This window comes from Tachyglossus aculeatus, chromosome 16, assembly GCF_015852505.1.
Source record: "Tachyglossus aculeatus isolate mTacAcu1 chromosome 16, mTacAcu1.pri, whole genome shotgun sequence".
Lineage (NCBI taxonomy): Eukaryota > Metazoa > Chordata > Mammalia > Monotremata > Tachyglossidae > Tachyglossus > Tachyglossus aculeatus.
The window spans coordinates 5,620,034-5,637,266 of record NC_052081.1 but is presented as its reverse complement, the minus strand read 5'-3'; the positions used below and the strand labels follow the sequence as shown (position 1 = coordinate 5,637,266).

General features: G+C 43.3%; 2 protein-coding genes across 2 annotated transcripts in view; both read left to right on the top strand.

Annotated features, from left to right (window-relative positions):
* The window catches only part of LOC119938484 (selectin P), a 33,088-nt gene extending 31,922 nt beyond the window's left edge, over positions 1 to 1,166 (top strand). Inside the window, exons 15-16 of the mRNA XM_038758322.1 lie at positions 167 to 222; positions 755 to 1,166. Coding sequence (XP_038614250.1) covers positions 167 to 221 — 55 coding nt within the window. The 3' untranslated portion in view covers position 222; positions 755 to 1,166. The remainder of the gene's footprint in view (positions 1 to 166; positions 223 to 754) is intronic.
* A 5,090-nt stretch (positions 1,167 to 6,256) lies between these two features.
* LOC119938175 (coagulation factor V-like) overlaps positions 6,257 to 17,233 on the top strand; it is a 44,536-nt gene continuing 33,559 nt past the window's right edge. The window contains exons 1-4 of the mRNA XM_038757880.1: positions 6,257 to 6,497; positions 10,089 to 10,180; positions 12,829 to 12,951; positions 16,221 to 16,433. Coding sequence (XP_038613808.1) covers positions 6,337 to 6,497; positions 10,089 to 10,180; positions 12,829 to 12,951; positions 16,221 to 16,433 — 589 coding nt within the window. The 5' untranslated portion in view covers positions 6,257 to 6,336. The remainder of the gene's footprint in view (positions 6,498 to 10,088; positions 10,181 to 12,828; positions 12,952 to 16,220; positions 16,434 to 17,233) is intronic.

The following is a 17,233-nucleotide window of genomic DNA, read 5'->3' as shown; positions in this document are numbered from 1 at the left end:
CCACCCCACTCTGCCGTGCCAGGCAGGGACCCAATTCTGAGCAACAACTTCACTTCCCTCCCCACTCCCAGAAGGGGCAAAAAATCCCCACTGCCCAAGGCCTAATGGATGTTTGAGGAATAAACCCGGAGACTCACACCAATATCATTGCATTTTTGTTCCACAGTCACTTAGGCACCCCTGGAGTTTTCACAAATGCAGCCTTTGATTCCAGTTCTTAAGGTGAGCTCTCTGAAATAGGGTCTTTGGGGAAAGTGGGATGCATGCATTGAATTTTCCCTGAACCTAAATAAGGGAAGTTGAGTATTGAGGAAAGCGGGGGAGAAAGAAGAGGGAAAGGAGTGGGAGGAGAATGGGACATCAACAGATACTGAGGCCTTCTGACTGCCTGAGGAAGCAAATCGTTTGGCATCCATCGAGGAATATGACGGTTTAAGTGATGGGGCATTCCCACCCCAGTCTCTAAGGTTAAAATATGTTCAGAAAAGTACCAGGCACAGGGTTGAAGTCAAGGAGGGGGGTGGGTGAAAGAAGTGGGAGGCGGAGGAGGGGTAGGGATGAAAACCGAGATCAAGACAGAGCTAGAAGTTGCAGCCACCAGTGGTGGTCATTACTAGTGATGAGAGAGAGACTGCATGCACTCTGGGATTCAGGCAATGGAAGGGCAAAATTCAGAGCCAGACTGAAAACCACACCTAGTTCTTTGGCCCAGGGACAGATAACCATTCTGATTTTTCCTCTCTTCGCTTTCCAGAGATCTCCAGATCCTCTCCTACCCCTCCAACTTCCCCAGGACGCAGTCTTTCGAATATTCTGCCTTCTTACCAAAACCCAACCTCTCCCGTGGCTTAAACTGGCAGTTTTATGAACATTTAGGTAAACAAAAGATTTCATTCTCCGCAGGTTGCATTTTTTCCCTAGGGCTGCCAGAGAGATTCTCTCTGATCTGCTGCCTCTCTGACCCTTCAGCCCAATGCTTCCCAGCAGTAGAGGCGACAGGAACCTCCAGCTCCTGAAGAGCTACAAGAGGGAGTTTGACTTTTCCCCAGGCCACATCCCCCTGTAACAAACTCTGGGTCAATGAGGGAGACAGATGTTGGAGAGCTGTGACTGGCCTAGAAATCACAATTGGGGTTTCCCATTTCCAATAGAATAAAACTGGCACCTTACCCTCCAGATGAAGTTGGAAATCCACTCTTGTGAGGGTCAACAAGGCACTTGTTCTCCAAGTCCTCCATCTTCCCCAGACACTCTGTCTGTGATGTTCCAAGCCAGAGAGAGCTCGGAGAGGCTGAAGAAACAATGACCAGGAACGGAGTCACTGCACGGTCTCTTTCCAGAAAGACTCTCAGGAATCCTGGAATTATGTAAATACTGTTCTACTGAAAATGCTTTGTTTAAAATTATATAGGATTTACATCTATTTACTAGGTGTGTTAAGTGAAACAGACTAGCAAACCCAAAGGGCATAGAGCCATATGAGTAGAAAAAGGGGTTGATCTTGTACTATAACTTTCTGCGATGTGGGGAACCATGTATTTAATGTCATGCGTGGAATCTAGCTCAGTGTGGGGGCTCAATGAATGGTTGATCCATAATCAGTCAAGTTATTACTTGAGTTGGGAGAGCAACAAAAGAAAGTGAATCCACTGACTCTACTGTCTTGTCCATCAGGACTAATAACAATAATAATAATAACTGTGGTATCTGTTAGGTGCTTACTATGTGCAGGAACTATACTAAGCACGGGGATGGAAACAGGCTTATCATGTTGGACACTGTCTGTCCACGGATTAAGATGTGGGGATTAAGACTGTGAGCCCCACGTGGGACAACCTCATTACCTTTTATCTATTCCAGCACTTAGAACACTGCTTGGAATATAGTAAGTGCTTAACAAATACTATCATTACTATTACTGTGATTAATAATCCCCATTTTGCGGATGAGGGAACTGAGGCCCAGAGAAGTGACTTGCCCAAGGTCACACAGCAGACAATTTGTGGAGTCAGGATTAGAACCCAGGTCCTCTGACTCCAAGGCCCAGTTTCTAACCACTAGGCCCCAAGCACATTTCATTTTGCCCAAGCCAACATACTCACTTTGCCCCATTCTAGTGTCTCCGCCAAACTCTTGCTCACGCCCTCCCTTCTGCCTAGAACCCCCTCCTCCTTCACATCCGGCAGACCGCTGCTCTCACCCTGCTCAAAGCCATTCTGAAATCACATGTCCTCCTGGAAGTCATACCTGATTCCAGAGAAGCAGCATGGCCAAGCAGATAGAGCACAGCCTGGGAGTCAGGAGGACCTGGGTTCCAATCCTGGCTCTGCCACTTGTCAGCTTTGTGACCTTGGGCAAGTTACTTAACTCCTCCGGGCCTCAGTTACCTCACCTGCAAAACGGGAGTAAAGACTGTGAGCCCTATGTGGGATAGGGACTGTCCAACCTGATTAATTTGTACCTATGCCATCACTTAATACAGTGCCTGATACATAGTAAACACTTAAATACCATAATAGAGCCCACTGTTGGGTAGGGACTGTCTCTATATGTTTCCAATTTGTACTTCCCAAGCGCTTAGTACAGTGCTCTGCACACAGTAAGCGCTCAATAAATACGATTGATGATGATAAAAAATTCTCATCTCCCAACTTGAGACACTCCCTATTGCCACTTGAGCACTTCTTTGTCACTTAAATGGGTACTCACATTCCTCCATCGCACTTATGTACAGCTCTTTTTACTCTATTGCTTCCTCCTATCAGTAATTTATTGTAATGTCCTACTTCCTCTCTAGATTGTAAACTCCTTGAGGGCAGGGATCCTGATAACAAATTCTATCATAGTCTCCCAAGTGCTTAGTTCAGTGTTCTACACAAAGTAAGAGCTCAATACATGCTATGGATTAATCGATTGCTAATTTAAAGTGCTGGTCCAGTGAGTGTTTCAGTCTTATAATGAAGAGAAGTTCCACTAGGGATATACCAAAGGGCATGCAATTTTCCATAAAGCAGAGAAAATGGTGGTTCCAATAAACTGAGGTTTAAAAAAAATGAGTCTCTATTACTATGAGGGGTGTCCTAAATTGTAAATTAGGAAATGAGGGTTTAATTATAACTATTAGGAAGGCAGCAGGGAAAGATTTACGAATCACTGGAGTAGATAGAAATTCACCTCGCTAATGCTGAGAAAGAAGACAAGATAGGTTGGAACTCCAAGAGAGATGGGATTGTGAATAGGTGACTATAATGAACCTGGAAAGAAAATGTGGGGAAAATTGTGGGAAATTCCCACATTGCACAGAGGTTCCCACTGCCCTTTTTTTCCCACCCTATGCACTATATTGCTTTGCTATGAGATCTTATATAATCAAACGGTGGTGTTTATTGAGCACTTACTGTGTGCAGAGCACAATGGGAGAGTACAATAGAATTGGCAGACAGTCCACTTACTGGAAAAAAATATAATTGAAATATTTCAAATTCAATTCGCAGAGAGAAGCAGTGTGCCCTAGTGGATACAGCAAGGACCTTGGAGTCAGAGAGACCTGGGTTCCAAACCTAGTTCTGCCACTTTGCTGTGTGACCCTGGGCAAGTCACTTCACTTCTCTGTGTCTGTTACCTCATCTGTAAAATGGGGATTAAGACTGTGAGCCCCATGTGAGACATGGACTGTGTCCAATTTGATTAACTTGTATCTACCCCAATATTTAGTATAGCGCCTGGCACATAGTAAGCACTTAAATACCATTTAAAAAAAAAATCAGATACTGTAGTTCCACCATATTTAGTAAAATTCCAAGAGAAGTCTACATTCAAGAGTGATTCTATTATCTAGAAGTCTCAGAAAACAGAACTTAATATCACTTTCTCTAGAAGGGAAAGGGGAACAGAAGAAAATCAGACTGATCTGGAATCCTTTCAACATGAAGAATTTACTGGAATTCTGCTCAGGCAGGTCAGGAAACAGCCACTGTGGAATGGGTCTAAGTCAATCAACTGGGCAGGTACAGATGTTTGCATTGAGTCTTCACCTCTTATTTTTTTATCTTCTGTGATCCTTTGTAAACATTACCTAAACTGCATGCCCAAGACAAAGGCAACAAACAAGCTGGTTACTACGGTTTCTCCGGATAAACATTATCTATTGTGCATGGGAAAGCCTGATAAAGACCAAAAGAGAAAACAAAGAGAAAAAGAAAGTTGACAATATCAAATAGACACAAAGAGGGAGGCAAAATTAGAGACAAAGGTCAAACCAGGGCCACAAGTGCTTCTGTGGGCATGCTGCCTCTATAAACCAACAGAAAGGAAGAGGACTATTTGTCTGTCAAAATGCTCATTGCTACATCTCTGTCACTGCTCTAAGGGCCTTAGGAAGGAAGGGCAGTTCTGATCATCTCTGGCTGGGCCCCTTACTCAAAGGCCAGTGTGGGCATCAAAAATGAGGTGAGGCTGACAACCGTGTGGCATCTCCTCCTACCGCTTGTCTGTTGTGTGACTTTGGGCAAGTCACTTAACTTCTCTGTGCCTCAGTTACCTCATCTGCAAAAAGGGAATGAAGACCATGAACCCTATGTGAGACAGGGATTGTGTCCAACCCGATTATCTTGTAATTACTCCAGTGCTTAGTACAGTGCCTGGCACATAATTATTATTATTATTATTATTATTATTATTATTATTATGGCATTTGTTAAGCACTTACTATGTGCAAAGCACTGTTCTAAGCGCTGGGGGGATACAATGTGATCAAGTTGTCCCACGTGGGGCTCACAGTCTTAATCCCCATTTTTACAGATGAGGGAACTGAGGCTCAGAGAAGTGAAGTGACTTGCCCAAGGTCACACAGCAGACTCGTGGAGGAGCTGGGATTCGAACCCATAACCTCTGACTCCAAAGCCCGGGCTCTTTCCACTGAGCCACGCTGCTCATAAGAACTTGCCTGGCCTAGTGGATAGAGCACGGGCCTGGGGGTCAAAAGGACCTGGGTTCTAATCCCGGTTCCACCACGTGTGTGATGTGTGACCTTGGGCAAGTCACTTCATTTCTCTGTGCCTCAGTTCCCTCATCTGTAAAATAGGATTAAGACTGCGGGCCCTATATGGGACAGTGACTGTGTCCAACCCAATTATCTTTTATCTACCCCGGTGGCACATAGTAAGCGCTTAACAAATACCATCATTATTAATATTATTAGTATTAGTATTAGTGCACCTTGGCCCTGGCAATATTGGCATAAGTTGTAAGGACTAAGTGTGGGGTGAAAGAAGAGGAGGGCTTTTTTAAATAGTATTTGTTAAGCACTTACTATGTGTCAACTGCTATTCTAAGCACTGGGGTAAAATTTATTAGGTTAGACACAGTTCCTGTCCTGCAAGAGGGTCCCAGTCTAAATTGGAGGGAGGAGGATTTAATCTCTATTTTACAGATAAGGTAACTGAGGTACAGAGAAGTTAAATGACTTGCCCAAGGTAATACTGCAAGCAACTGGCAGAGTCGGGAGTGGAATCCAGGTCCCCTGACTCCTAGGGCCGTGTTCTTTCCACCAAGTCATGCTGCTTCTCTGTTCAGGGGAGTCCCCATGAAAGCCACAGAACTAGTTTCTATAAAAAAACTGCCATAGCTCTGTTTGTTCCACATGTCCTTACGGAGGTGAGGGTTCATGAAAGATAATAATAATAATGGTGGTATTTGTTAAAAGCTTTCTATGTGTCAAACACTGGGGAAGATACAAGCCAATCAGATTGGACATACTCCCTTAGATTTGCAAAGTAGAAGGGTAAATGGGTATTTAATCCCCATTTTGCAGATGAGGAAACCGAGGTGCAGAGAAGTAATTTGCCCAGGCTTGTGGCAGAGCTGGGATTAGCACCCAAGTCTTCCAACCCATGCACTAGCCACTAGGCCATGCTGCTTCTCTTGTGGGCGGAATCCCTATGTAGAGACCTGCCGGAATGCCAAGCTGAACTGGGCAGAGTCAACTCCCTCTTGCCTCCAGATCACCTCCAGTGGGAAACTCTGCTCCTGTCTCTCACTCCAAGGCCCCCGCAGTCAGTCCCACCACCCCTGACCTGGGCGCTTCCCACACTGCCCGGGTGGACAGTGACCTTGTCAACCGCTACAAACGCTGTCAGGCCTGGGAGAGGGGCGGGGTGCTCCACTGCTGAGGGAGTTCCTGACGGGGAGGAGGGGTGTGCGGAGCTGTGATAGGGTGATGATACCACATGGAGCCACGCACAGCTCCCTGAGGCAGAGCCCGCTCAACGTTTAGGGGAGACCTGAGTGCCCAGACTTCCTCTCGGCCCTGAGCCGCTGTGGGCAAGAGCACCGGCCATGGCCTGGGGCTGGCCCGGCCTCTGGGCGCTGGTGGTCTTCTTCAGCAGCTGGCCACCCGGTCAGCGGCACCGAGCAGAAGCAGCTGGGCTCCGGGACTACTACATCGCCGCGCAGGCCGTGGACTGGACCTATAGCCCTCCTCAGCCCGAGGCCCTCAGGTAATTTCTGGGGGGTCGACAGGTGGACTGCTCACCAGGCCGCCTTGTGCGGGAAGGACCCTTCTCAAATGCTTGACAGAGTCCAGGCCAAATTCCCTAGCTGTTCACCTGCGCGCGATTTAATGCAATTGGGGGTGAACTTTCACAAATACACATTACCTGCTGACGTCTATTACGGACAAAGATCAAAATGCAGGGCACAAACCAGAACTTTTGCTCATGGCCCGGCTTCCAACCCTTCCAGAGTTTTAAAATGATATAGTGAGCTTTCAAACTTGGTCTATTTACACAAGTCCTTCCTACCCCATGAGTTCAGTGTTCACAAATCTAGATTACGTAGATTATAGACATAATATTACTGTCTAATTAGCTTCTAAGAACTCTCTAGAGGGAAAGGATAAGAACAAATTGTTATAGATTGGTCCTCATAGCAAAAACTTCTAATTACTAAGCTACAAATTATATTGCAATGTTGGTTATTTTAATAATAATAATAATTGTGGTATTTGCTAAGCGCTTACTGTGTGCCCGGTACTGTACTAAGCACTGGGATGGATACAAGCAAATCGGGTTGGACACAGTCCCTGTCCCATGTGGGGCTCACAGTCTCAATCCCCACTTTACAGATGAAGTAACTGAGGCACAGAGAAGTGAAGTGATTTATCCAAGATCATACAGCAGACAGTGGCGGAACCGGGATTAGAACCCGTGATCTTCTGACTCTCAGGCCCATACTCTATCCACTAGGCCATGCTGCTTCTCTTCAGCAAATGTTTATCTGAGAGTAATGATTTAGAGCTAACGTACATTTAGCTGTCAGATTATTTTTTATAATATACCTACTATTAAATGTTAGATGAGATTTTTGAGTGGCTGTTAATTGCCATTCTACCTTCTAAAAAGGAACAGACCACCTCCGTGAACATTTTCCAGTAAGAAACACTTCTAGCATTAATAGCTTGGTCAACAAACCATGTTGATTGCTCTTAAAAATTATATTTTAACCTAAAACCACATTGTTGTTTAAGGTCTTGGGAAAGACATGTTCCTCTTTCACAGTTACAAAATATGGAAACATCAGCACAGAAATAGAAGAATCAATCATATTTATTGAGCGCTGTGTGCAGAGCACTGTACTAAGCGCTTGGGAAGTACAAGTTGGCAACATATAGAGACAGTCCCTACCCAACAGTGGGCTCACAGTCTAAAAGAGAGGTCTTCACTGTTTAACATTAATCCTTAGCCTCATTATAACGTGTTCTAACATTGGAACGTTATACTATCCACTCCATTGTTGTTGGATAACGCTTTTTTTTTTTTTTACAAATGTATTGAGGAGCTGTAAATCACCAACTAATGGCCTAATTTTAGACAGACTTTCAGTGGAATAATACTAATTAAAAAACAAGAGACCGTAGTCTTTTCAGCATTGTTTGCTGCGCATATCAGTGGATTAACCAACTCTGTTGAAATCTTCCCTTCTGCACAGTGCATTACAATCTTTGAGAATTCACTCTTTCTAATGAAAAGTAATCCTGAAAAGGGGTTACCCTTTAAGTCAAATATTTGGAAAAGTCCACCAGACCAACCACAGAGATTAGAGAAAGTAAAATCTAGCCAGATGATGTAAATATCTTTTGGGGAAGAGTCTTATTGGGGTAAACAGAGTCTTTCAAAGATAAGGCAGTCAATGACATTGCTTGGTCTGACCCTTAGATAAATTTGAAAATGAATGGAAAACAATCTTAATTGCTTCTACATTGTACTGGAGTGTGAACATTTATTTATTCAATAATAATAATAATAATAATGATGGTATTTGTTTAGTTCTAAGTGCCAGGCACTATACTAAGCACTGGGGTAGATATAAACAAATCAAGTTGGACACAGTCCCTGTCCCTTTTGGGGCTCACAGTCTCAATCCCCATTTTGTAGATGAGGAAACTGAAGCCCAGAGAAGTTAAGTGACTTTCCCAGTCACACAGCAGGCAAGTGGTGAAACTGGGATCAGAATCCAGGTCCTCTGACTCTCAGGCTCTGTCCTCTAGGCCACGCTGCTTCTCGTTAAGGTTGAATTTTCATGGGAAAGCTTCAGTGAGGGTCTTCTCAACCTGCTACTGTGGGTTTAGGAGTTCTGTACACCCACTGCATGATTTTGTCATCACAGTCTCCCCTTTGCTTTCATTCTTCCGGATTGAGAAGTCTTAACTTTTTTAGTCTATCCTCATAAGGGTGACCGTCATCTGCTCTGTGAAGAAGGGATTGTTTATATTTGTTTTGAACCTGCCACCTTCAAGTCTCAATGGCTAGTTCAGAGTCTTGGAGTTAGGGGATTTGGTGAACAGCCATTCTGGTTTTTTCCCTTCATGATTTTGTTGCCTCCAATCATACTTTTTTTTTTTTTTTACTTCACAGGAAAAAAAGTGAACTGGGCTTTGATGTTCAGGAATACCACACAGGGTTTTGTAATTGTCTTGTTGGCAAATGCCAGATCTTATGAAACTGGGAGGCGGGGAGAGGAAGGGTGTGAACAAAGCGTTGAAGACGGGAGAGTTGAGAATGAGGCCCGATCCAAAAATTGGTATGGGAGGAATGAAGAGTACCTGCTGGATTGAAGTGGCGTAAACTCCTCGTGGAGCAGGGAACTCGTCACTTTTCTCTTTTTCCAAAGGTAGCTGGGGGCTTTTTGAACCCTAATCCCAGATGTCTGACTAAGTTCCTTGAGGGCAGGGATCGTGACTACTCACCTCTATTGTATTTTACCTTCCCAAGCGCTCAGTACTGTGCTCTGCACACAGCAAGGCTCAATAAATACCACATCGATTGACTGACAGGTCTGGAAAGATCCCAAATAGAGGCTGTCTGCCCACTCCCAATTATTCCCCATCCTCCTTAAAAATCCCAGCCTGCTTTTTGCCCTCACCCAAAAACTGAAAAGTTAGCAACTATTCCCTCAATAGGGTTTTTTGCCCAAATTAACTTCTGGTGAGTTTAGTGGAAATTCAGCTTGTTGCACACAGTTTTGAGGGATTCCACCTGCACGTTCCTTGTAGGCAGAGATGACATATACCTACTGTATTGTATTGTACTTTTCCCACAGCTTATTACAGGGCTCTAAACACAGGAAACACTCAATAAATACCAATGATTAACTGTTACCACAATATCCCTAGGTATTGAGAAGCCCTTTGTAAACCGTGTTATGGCAAACTTACACGATTATAATCTAAAGTCATTTGGGCTCAAACTACTTAAAAACTACCTGAAAAATTTAGAGTGAATAATAGGAAAAGGGAGTACAAAGCAGCAGAATTGGGTGATAAGAACTTCCTCCACATGATTCATTACCAGGAACTCTCTGGATAGATGACTAGAGGTAATATCAACCATATCTTCTAAACTGTCTTTTTTCCTCCACTGTCATTAGCACTTAGGTTTACTAATGAAATACATTAGTAAAGAACAGACCATTTATTCTTGTTTCTAATCTAAGGAAATGTTTATTTATGAGGCAGGAAATGGGCAGTAAAAGGCAAGAGAGTCATATTAAGTGTATTTTTAAGTAGCTCCTTTTTCTGTTTCAAATTTCAGATTAAATAGATCAGAGCCAGTCTTTAAGAAAATTGTCTACAGAGAGTATGATGCAGACTTTAAGAAAGAGAAGCCAAGATCTAGCATTTCAGGTAAGCCTCAAATGCAAACACTTCTCATGAATGCACCTATGTATAATTTGCCTATTTATACTCCTCCAGATTTTGCATATTCATTAATTTTCTACTTTGCTCACAGGGTAATGTAAAAGCAGCAATGTTCTCTAATGAAACAGCTGAGGGCATTGGCATAAAATACACTAATCATAACGTAACAAATTAGGTGTTTTTTTATCTATCCTTCTTAAAGACTTATCAATACTATTGTCATGTAATTTTATTTTAAGCACATTCCCACAGATTGATTCTAAGAAGCATTAGGCAAGACATTCCCTCTGCTAATTGTCTTTCCTATCCAAAATCCCATGCTAGAATTTCTATCCATCTCACTGTAGAAAATAATTTTTAAGGAGAATGTGTGCCAGTGGGGATTCAATTCCCGTTTACCCTGCTACTTATTCATTCATTCAATAGCATTTATTGAGTGCTAACTGTGTGCAGAGCACTGTACTAAGCGCTTGGAAAGTACAATTCAGAAATAAAGAGAGACAATCCCAGCCCACACTGGGTTTACAGACTGCGAACTCCATCTGGGACAGGGCCTATGTCCCATCTGATTATTTTGCATGTACCCCAGGTCTCAGTAGAGTGTTTGGCTCAAAGTTAAGTGCTTAATTACTATATACCACATCTGGCCTCTTGAATAGTTTCATTATCGCATATTCGGATTTCAAATAACAAGGGGCGGGGAAAAAGTCACCAAAAATGATAGCCTGGAACTCAGTTTAGCAGTACTGGAGAGATGCGAGGGGAATAAATGATCTTAAGATTCCCAAGCAGAGGCTGTATGGGACACACAAAGGGGAAGCCCCCCAAAATGTCCTAGAGATGGGGTGAAATATGTTCTAAACCTGGAAAAGCAGCTGACTGATCAGCCAGGCAGATAGCAGTCAGGAAAGTAAGTGCTCAATAAATACGATTGAATGAATGAATGAATACAAGCTCATCAGGTTGGACACGGTCCATATCCCACATGGGGCTCACGGGCTTATCCCCATTTTACAGATGAGACGACCGGGACACAGTGTAGTGACAGGCCCATAGTCACAGTAGACGAGTGGCGGAATTGGAATTAGAACCCAGGTCCTTCTGACTCTCTGGCCCTGGAATTTATTATTATTATCATCCTTTCTATCCCTAAACTACACTGTTTTTCTATTTTGTATCTACCCCAATCCTTAGAACAGTGCTTGACACACAGTAAGGGCTTGCCCTAGACTGAGCCCCCTCCTTCTTCTCCCCCTCCTCATCCCCCCAACCTTACCTCCTTCCCCTCCCCACAGCAAATGTATATATGTATATATATTTGTACATATTTATTACTCTATTTTACTTGTACATATTTATTCTATTTATTTTATTTTGTTAATATGTTTTGTGTTGTTGTCTGTCTCCCCCTTCTAGACTGTGAGCCCACTGTTGGGTAGGGACCGTCTCTATATGTTGCCAACTTGTACTTCCCAAGTGCTTAGTACAGTGCTCCGCACACAGTGAGCGCTCAGTAAATACGATTGAATGAATGAATGAATGAAAGGGTGGCTCTACTTAAGGAGAAGCATAGGGAAGACCAAGATAGCAAAAGGCAGGTTCAAAAACACTGTCCAGTGCTGCAAGTAACAAAGGACAAGGTGAAGGAGAAGCAAGATGTCCTAGGGCAAAGAGCCAGGCCTGGGAGCCGGAGGAGCTGCCTGGTCACTTGTCTGCTGCATGACCTTGGGCAAGTCACTTTACTTCTCTGTGCCTCAGTTCCCTCACCTGGAAAATGGGAGATTAAGACTATGAGCCTCATGTGGGACATGGACTGTGTCCAACGTGATTATCTTGTATCTAGCCCAGTGCTTAGAACAGTGCCTGGCACATAAAAAGCTCTTAGCAAATACCATTAGAAAAAAAAAGTCTTAAACGCACAGAGCCTGGAATAGATTGTTGATTGTGCATTAATCGTTTTAATGACAGCCACAGGATGGTGTTTCATCATCCATTTTCACATATGAAATACAAGTCTGAGTAGATTTATTTGTATGTGTGTAATATAGATTTTTAATCTATGTGTATAATATATGTACATTAAATCAAGAGGGCATTTTCTGATGAAAGAAAAATGATTAATAATTATGAACTCACTGTGGGTCAGGACTTTATGTCCTTTTTCCATCTTTGCCTTAATTTTTTGTGAGATTTAAACCAAGGCTCTTAATAATAATAATGATGGCATTTGTTAAGCACTTACTATGTGCAAAGCACTGTTCTAAGCACTGGGAAGGATACGAGGTGATCAGGTTGTCCTATGTGGAGCTCACAGTCTTAATCCCCATTATGCAGATGAGGTAACTGAGGCACAGAGAAGTTAAGTGACTTGCCCAAAGTCACACAGCTGACAATTGGCGGAGCCGGGATTTGAACCCATGACCTCTGACACCCAAGCCCATGCTCTTTCCACTGAGCCATGCTGCTTCTTAACCCCCTGCTCTTATTGAACCCAGGCTGGTGGCTGGCATTTTGTCAGTCGGGCATTTTGAAGTGAAGATAAAAGTGGTGACAAAAAAGGATCAAGGTGGGAGATTCACTAGGAATTTGAATACATATCATCAGACGTTTTTTAAAATGTTCCTTTTCTACAGGACTTCTGGGGCCAACTTTATATGCGGAAGTGGGGGACACTTTAAATATTCACTTTAAGAATATGGTTAACAAATCCTTGAGCATCCACCCACAAGGGATTGCCTACAGCAAACTATCAGAAGGTAAGTGGAAATCAATGTTTCATTTAGAGGGAAAAATAAATTATGATCTGATAGCATCGAGCAGGGAAGAGCAATATTGTCTGACAGGAGTAGTCAAAGAGTTTCCCTTTGCTGAAATTGCACTGTTAAATAATTTCTTGAGAAGATTTATATCTTGGAGCCCTAAGCTCTCCAAGCACATTAAACAAAAAATTGAGCTCCTTCAGAATCTAGTGAGATAAGAATTGGATTAAATCATTATAGTGCAATTTTATCAACATTTGAGAAATATCACTGCATCCTGAAAGTAAAGTTATGTGGGAAACCCTTCCAAATCACAAATAAATTCCATTTTAAAGAAAGAAATGAGGTGAACTTTGAAACACAGGGCTGCTATTTGTTCAGCAAATAAACCTAAGGACCTTATCCTTTCTCTTCCCTCACTGTTTAACTGTGAAAATCCTACCCAAAACTCATTATTCACTGGTGATTATTTAAAATGTGCTTCTCTATTCCATAAGGAAATCATTTCGAAATATTTTTACAAAGTTTTTTTTTTTTTTATAAAAACACATCTTTAATAAGCTGGAAGTCCTGAGAAAAGTATCCATCTGCAATTCTTTATTTATGCAATTTTGTTTACTAAGGTCCTAATATTTCTCCTTAGTAACATGAGACCTTGGATTGAGGAGAACCCAGGGAGTAATATATACTCCAGAAGCAAAGCAGTTACCCCAGTGGGCTGGTACATTTGGCAAGTTAATTTTTTTGCAGACTATGAAATGACTTACTGATCCTATCAAAAAGTTGTTTCATTCTACCTAGTAGGGCAGAAAACCATTTTTTAATATTAAGTGTTCAATAGGTGCCAGGCACAGTACTAAGCACTGGGGTAGAAACAAGCTAATGAGGTTGGACACAGTCAATTCCCATTTTACAGATGAGGTAACTGAGCCCCAGAGAAGTGAAGTGACTTGCTCAAAGTCACACAACGGACAAGCAGTCGACCCGGGATCGGAACCCGGGTCCTTCTGACTGCCAGGCTGTACTCAACTTCTCTGAGCCTCAGTTACCTCATCTGGAAAATGGGATTAAGACTGTGAGCCCCACGTGGGACAACCTGATCACTTTGTATCCCCCCCAGCGCTTAGAACAGTGCTTTGCACATAGTAAGCGCTTAACAAATGCCAACATTATTATTATTATTATTATTACTCTATCTCAATCTAACAACCTCTGCTAAGGGTATGTGACCTCACAGAGTTATGATGTTGTCCTGAATCCCGTTCAGGCGGTCCCTGACTTAAGGTATTTCAAGTTGTGACAACCGGGATATCTGCTTTTTAATTGATACTCTGTTTCAACTTTACAACTCACAGAGAAGCAGCCAGGGCTAGTGGATATAGTGCAGGCCTTAGAGTCAGAAGGGCCCGAGTTCTAATCCTGGCTCCGCCACTTGTCTGCTGTGTGACCTTGGACAAGTCACTTCACTTCTCTGTGCCTCGGTGCCCTTATTTCTAAAGTGGGGGAACTAATTATGATCCCTGTATGGAACAGGGACTATGTCCAACCCAATTATCTTGTATCTACCTCATGGTGCCTGGCACATAGTGAGTGCTCGATAATAATAATAATTGTGATATTTGTTATTATCCATTTCAGTTAACACTACCCTCTTTTATGGTACTCATTCTGGAGAGGCTGGATAGGGGAGGTGCTGAGGATCAATCACAGAGAAATGGGGAAAATGAGTATAAATGTGATGGAGCGGGAGAAGAAGTAGGGAAAAGTTAAAGAGGGCTGGGAGGAGGCAGAGGGACAAAGGGGAGAGCTGCCTATTTGTCAGATGAAGTCTCAAGGGCCTGGAGGACAAGCCTGTTTTCCTTCCAATGAAGTTAGAGTTGGCCGCCCTATCAGAAAATCTTTTTAACTCAATATCCATCCATCAGTGTAGCTACGCTACTCTTCCAGAACTGAATGCACAACTCTGGGAAATTTTGTGCCAAAAAAGGACATTCCAGCTTGGTTCAGGAACCAATTCCCCCATTTCTAGCATTGCTCCTTGAGAAAAGCGGTTCTGATTTTTCAACATTTTGAAACAAATGGTGCCATTTTAAGTGTGCCTGTCCTTCTCCTCAGCCTGCTCAGCCCAGGAGTCGTGTGGGATAAAAGAGTTGTTTAAAATGATTAAGATATTAGAAAACAGTACATGCTTGAACCACTTCCTAATTTCCCAATTTTCCTGTCTAAAGAGAAGAGGCGAGAGAGTGAGAGTGAGTGACAGCAAGTTCCGTTTGAAAAAAAGAAACCAAGAGGAACAGCTTCTCTTCCTAAAGCTAATGCCGCATCTTTGGTAGAAGGCGGCAAACATGAGCAGATAAGGATAACTAGCTTTGAGGTCAGAGAGGCCTGAGTGGGCAGGGTATGGACTACAGTTATCTTAGAGAAAGATATGTGTCCCCCAGACTCTCCAGTTACTTGCCCCTTATCTGTACTTCAGGGTCTGGCAGTGATCCAGGACTCTGTGATACAACCATCTCCGGTTGTTAAACTAAGGCCAACACGGGCCTTTATCACATGGGCATAGGGCTGGCATCGAGAGAAATAATAATAATAATAATAATTTTGGTATTTGTCAAGCACTTACTATGTGCAAAGCACTGTTCTAAGCGCTGGGGAGGATACAAAGTGACCAGGTTGTCCCATGTGGGGCTCACAATCTTAATCCCCATTTTACAGATGAGGTAACTGAGGCCCAGAGAAGTTAAGTGACTTGCCCAAAGTCACACAGCAGACAAGTGGCAGAGCTGGGATTTGAACCCATGACCTCTGACTCCCAAGCCCATGCTCTTTCCACTGACTCTGGGGGTGTTTCAAGTTCCAACAATGATGATGATAATAATCACCATGATGTTTATTAAGTGCCACGTACTGTACTAAGCACTCATCGGATCAAACACAATCCCTGCCTCACACGGGGCTCACCATCTCAGAGGGAGAGAGAATCGGTACTTTAACCCCATTCTGCAGATTCATTCCATTGTATTCATTCATATTTATTGAGCAGTTGTGTGCAGAGCACTGTACTAAGCACTTGGGAGAATGCAATACAATAAACAGACACGTTCCTTGCCCACAACAAGTGTACAGTCTAGAGAGTACAGACGAGAAAACTAAGGCCCAAAAAGTTAAGTGACATGTCCCTGCGCCTACACCCAGGTTTCCAAACTTCCAGTCTTATGCTCTCTGCACTAGGAAACGGGGCTGATCCTGGCTCTGACTCTTCCTAGGGGCACTGTATGCTGACCGGACGACACCTTTCGAGAAGATGGACGATGCGGTGCTCCCGGGCCAACAGTTCACCTACGTATGGAAGATCACTGAAGGCATCGGACCTACTGAGGCTGACCCGCCCTGCCTCACTCAGATCTATTACTCTCATGAAAATGTCATCCTGGACTTCAACTCTGGCTTGGTTGGAGCTCTGCTCATTTGTAAGGAAGGTAAGGAAAAACATTTGCCAATATGAAGCCTGATGGGTTTTGGAAAACCAAGCTGCATGTGTGTTTAGGTTTTTGCAGGGGGGAGGAGAGATTTTAATCCAGTGGGACCCTGGAAGGGTACAAGATGAAGAAACTTAGGTTCAGAGAGGATAAGCAGCTTGCCCACAGTCATAAGCTGGCCCGTGGCAAGGGTCGGACTCAAAAGCTAGTCCTCCGTCTTCTAGACCATGATCTTTCACTTTGCCACGTGAGGGCAATTGGAATTGAAAATGTAAATGCCAGACATAAAGTGTGTCTGGTGCTGAAACTGCAGCAGCCAGTGGATAAGCCATATGGAAACAGGGCTGACTGGTATATAACTTGGGAATTTGTCGACCGATTATATTGTACTGGACTCTCCCAAGCACTTAGTTCACTACTCTGCACCCAGTGAGCGCTCTACAAATGCCATTGATGATGCTAAATGATCACCCTACTTCACCTCCACGTGGACATTCTCCTTCTCTAGCAGGTTATTTTTTTTTGAGAGGAGCAGTCAAGTAGGAGATGGCTTCAATAGTTAGTCATTCCCAAGAGTGCTAGGCTTGAGAAAATTTCTATTTTGCTTGACGTAGTAAGCGCTTAAATACCACCATTATTATTATTATTTTGCCAATGGCTACAGAAGAGGACCAAGGTCAATGCTTCAATGTCACACCGTCTCACAGACTCTCACATCAGGGCCAAGTGACCTAACCTCTCTTCATGGTGCCAACCATTCCTCTGGACAACTCAAAGTGTTGGCAGGAGCCACAAAAAAC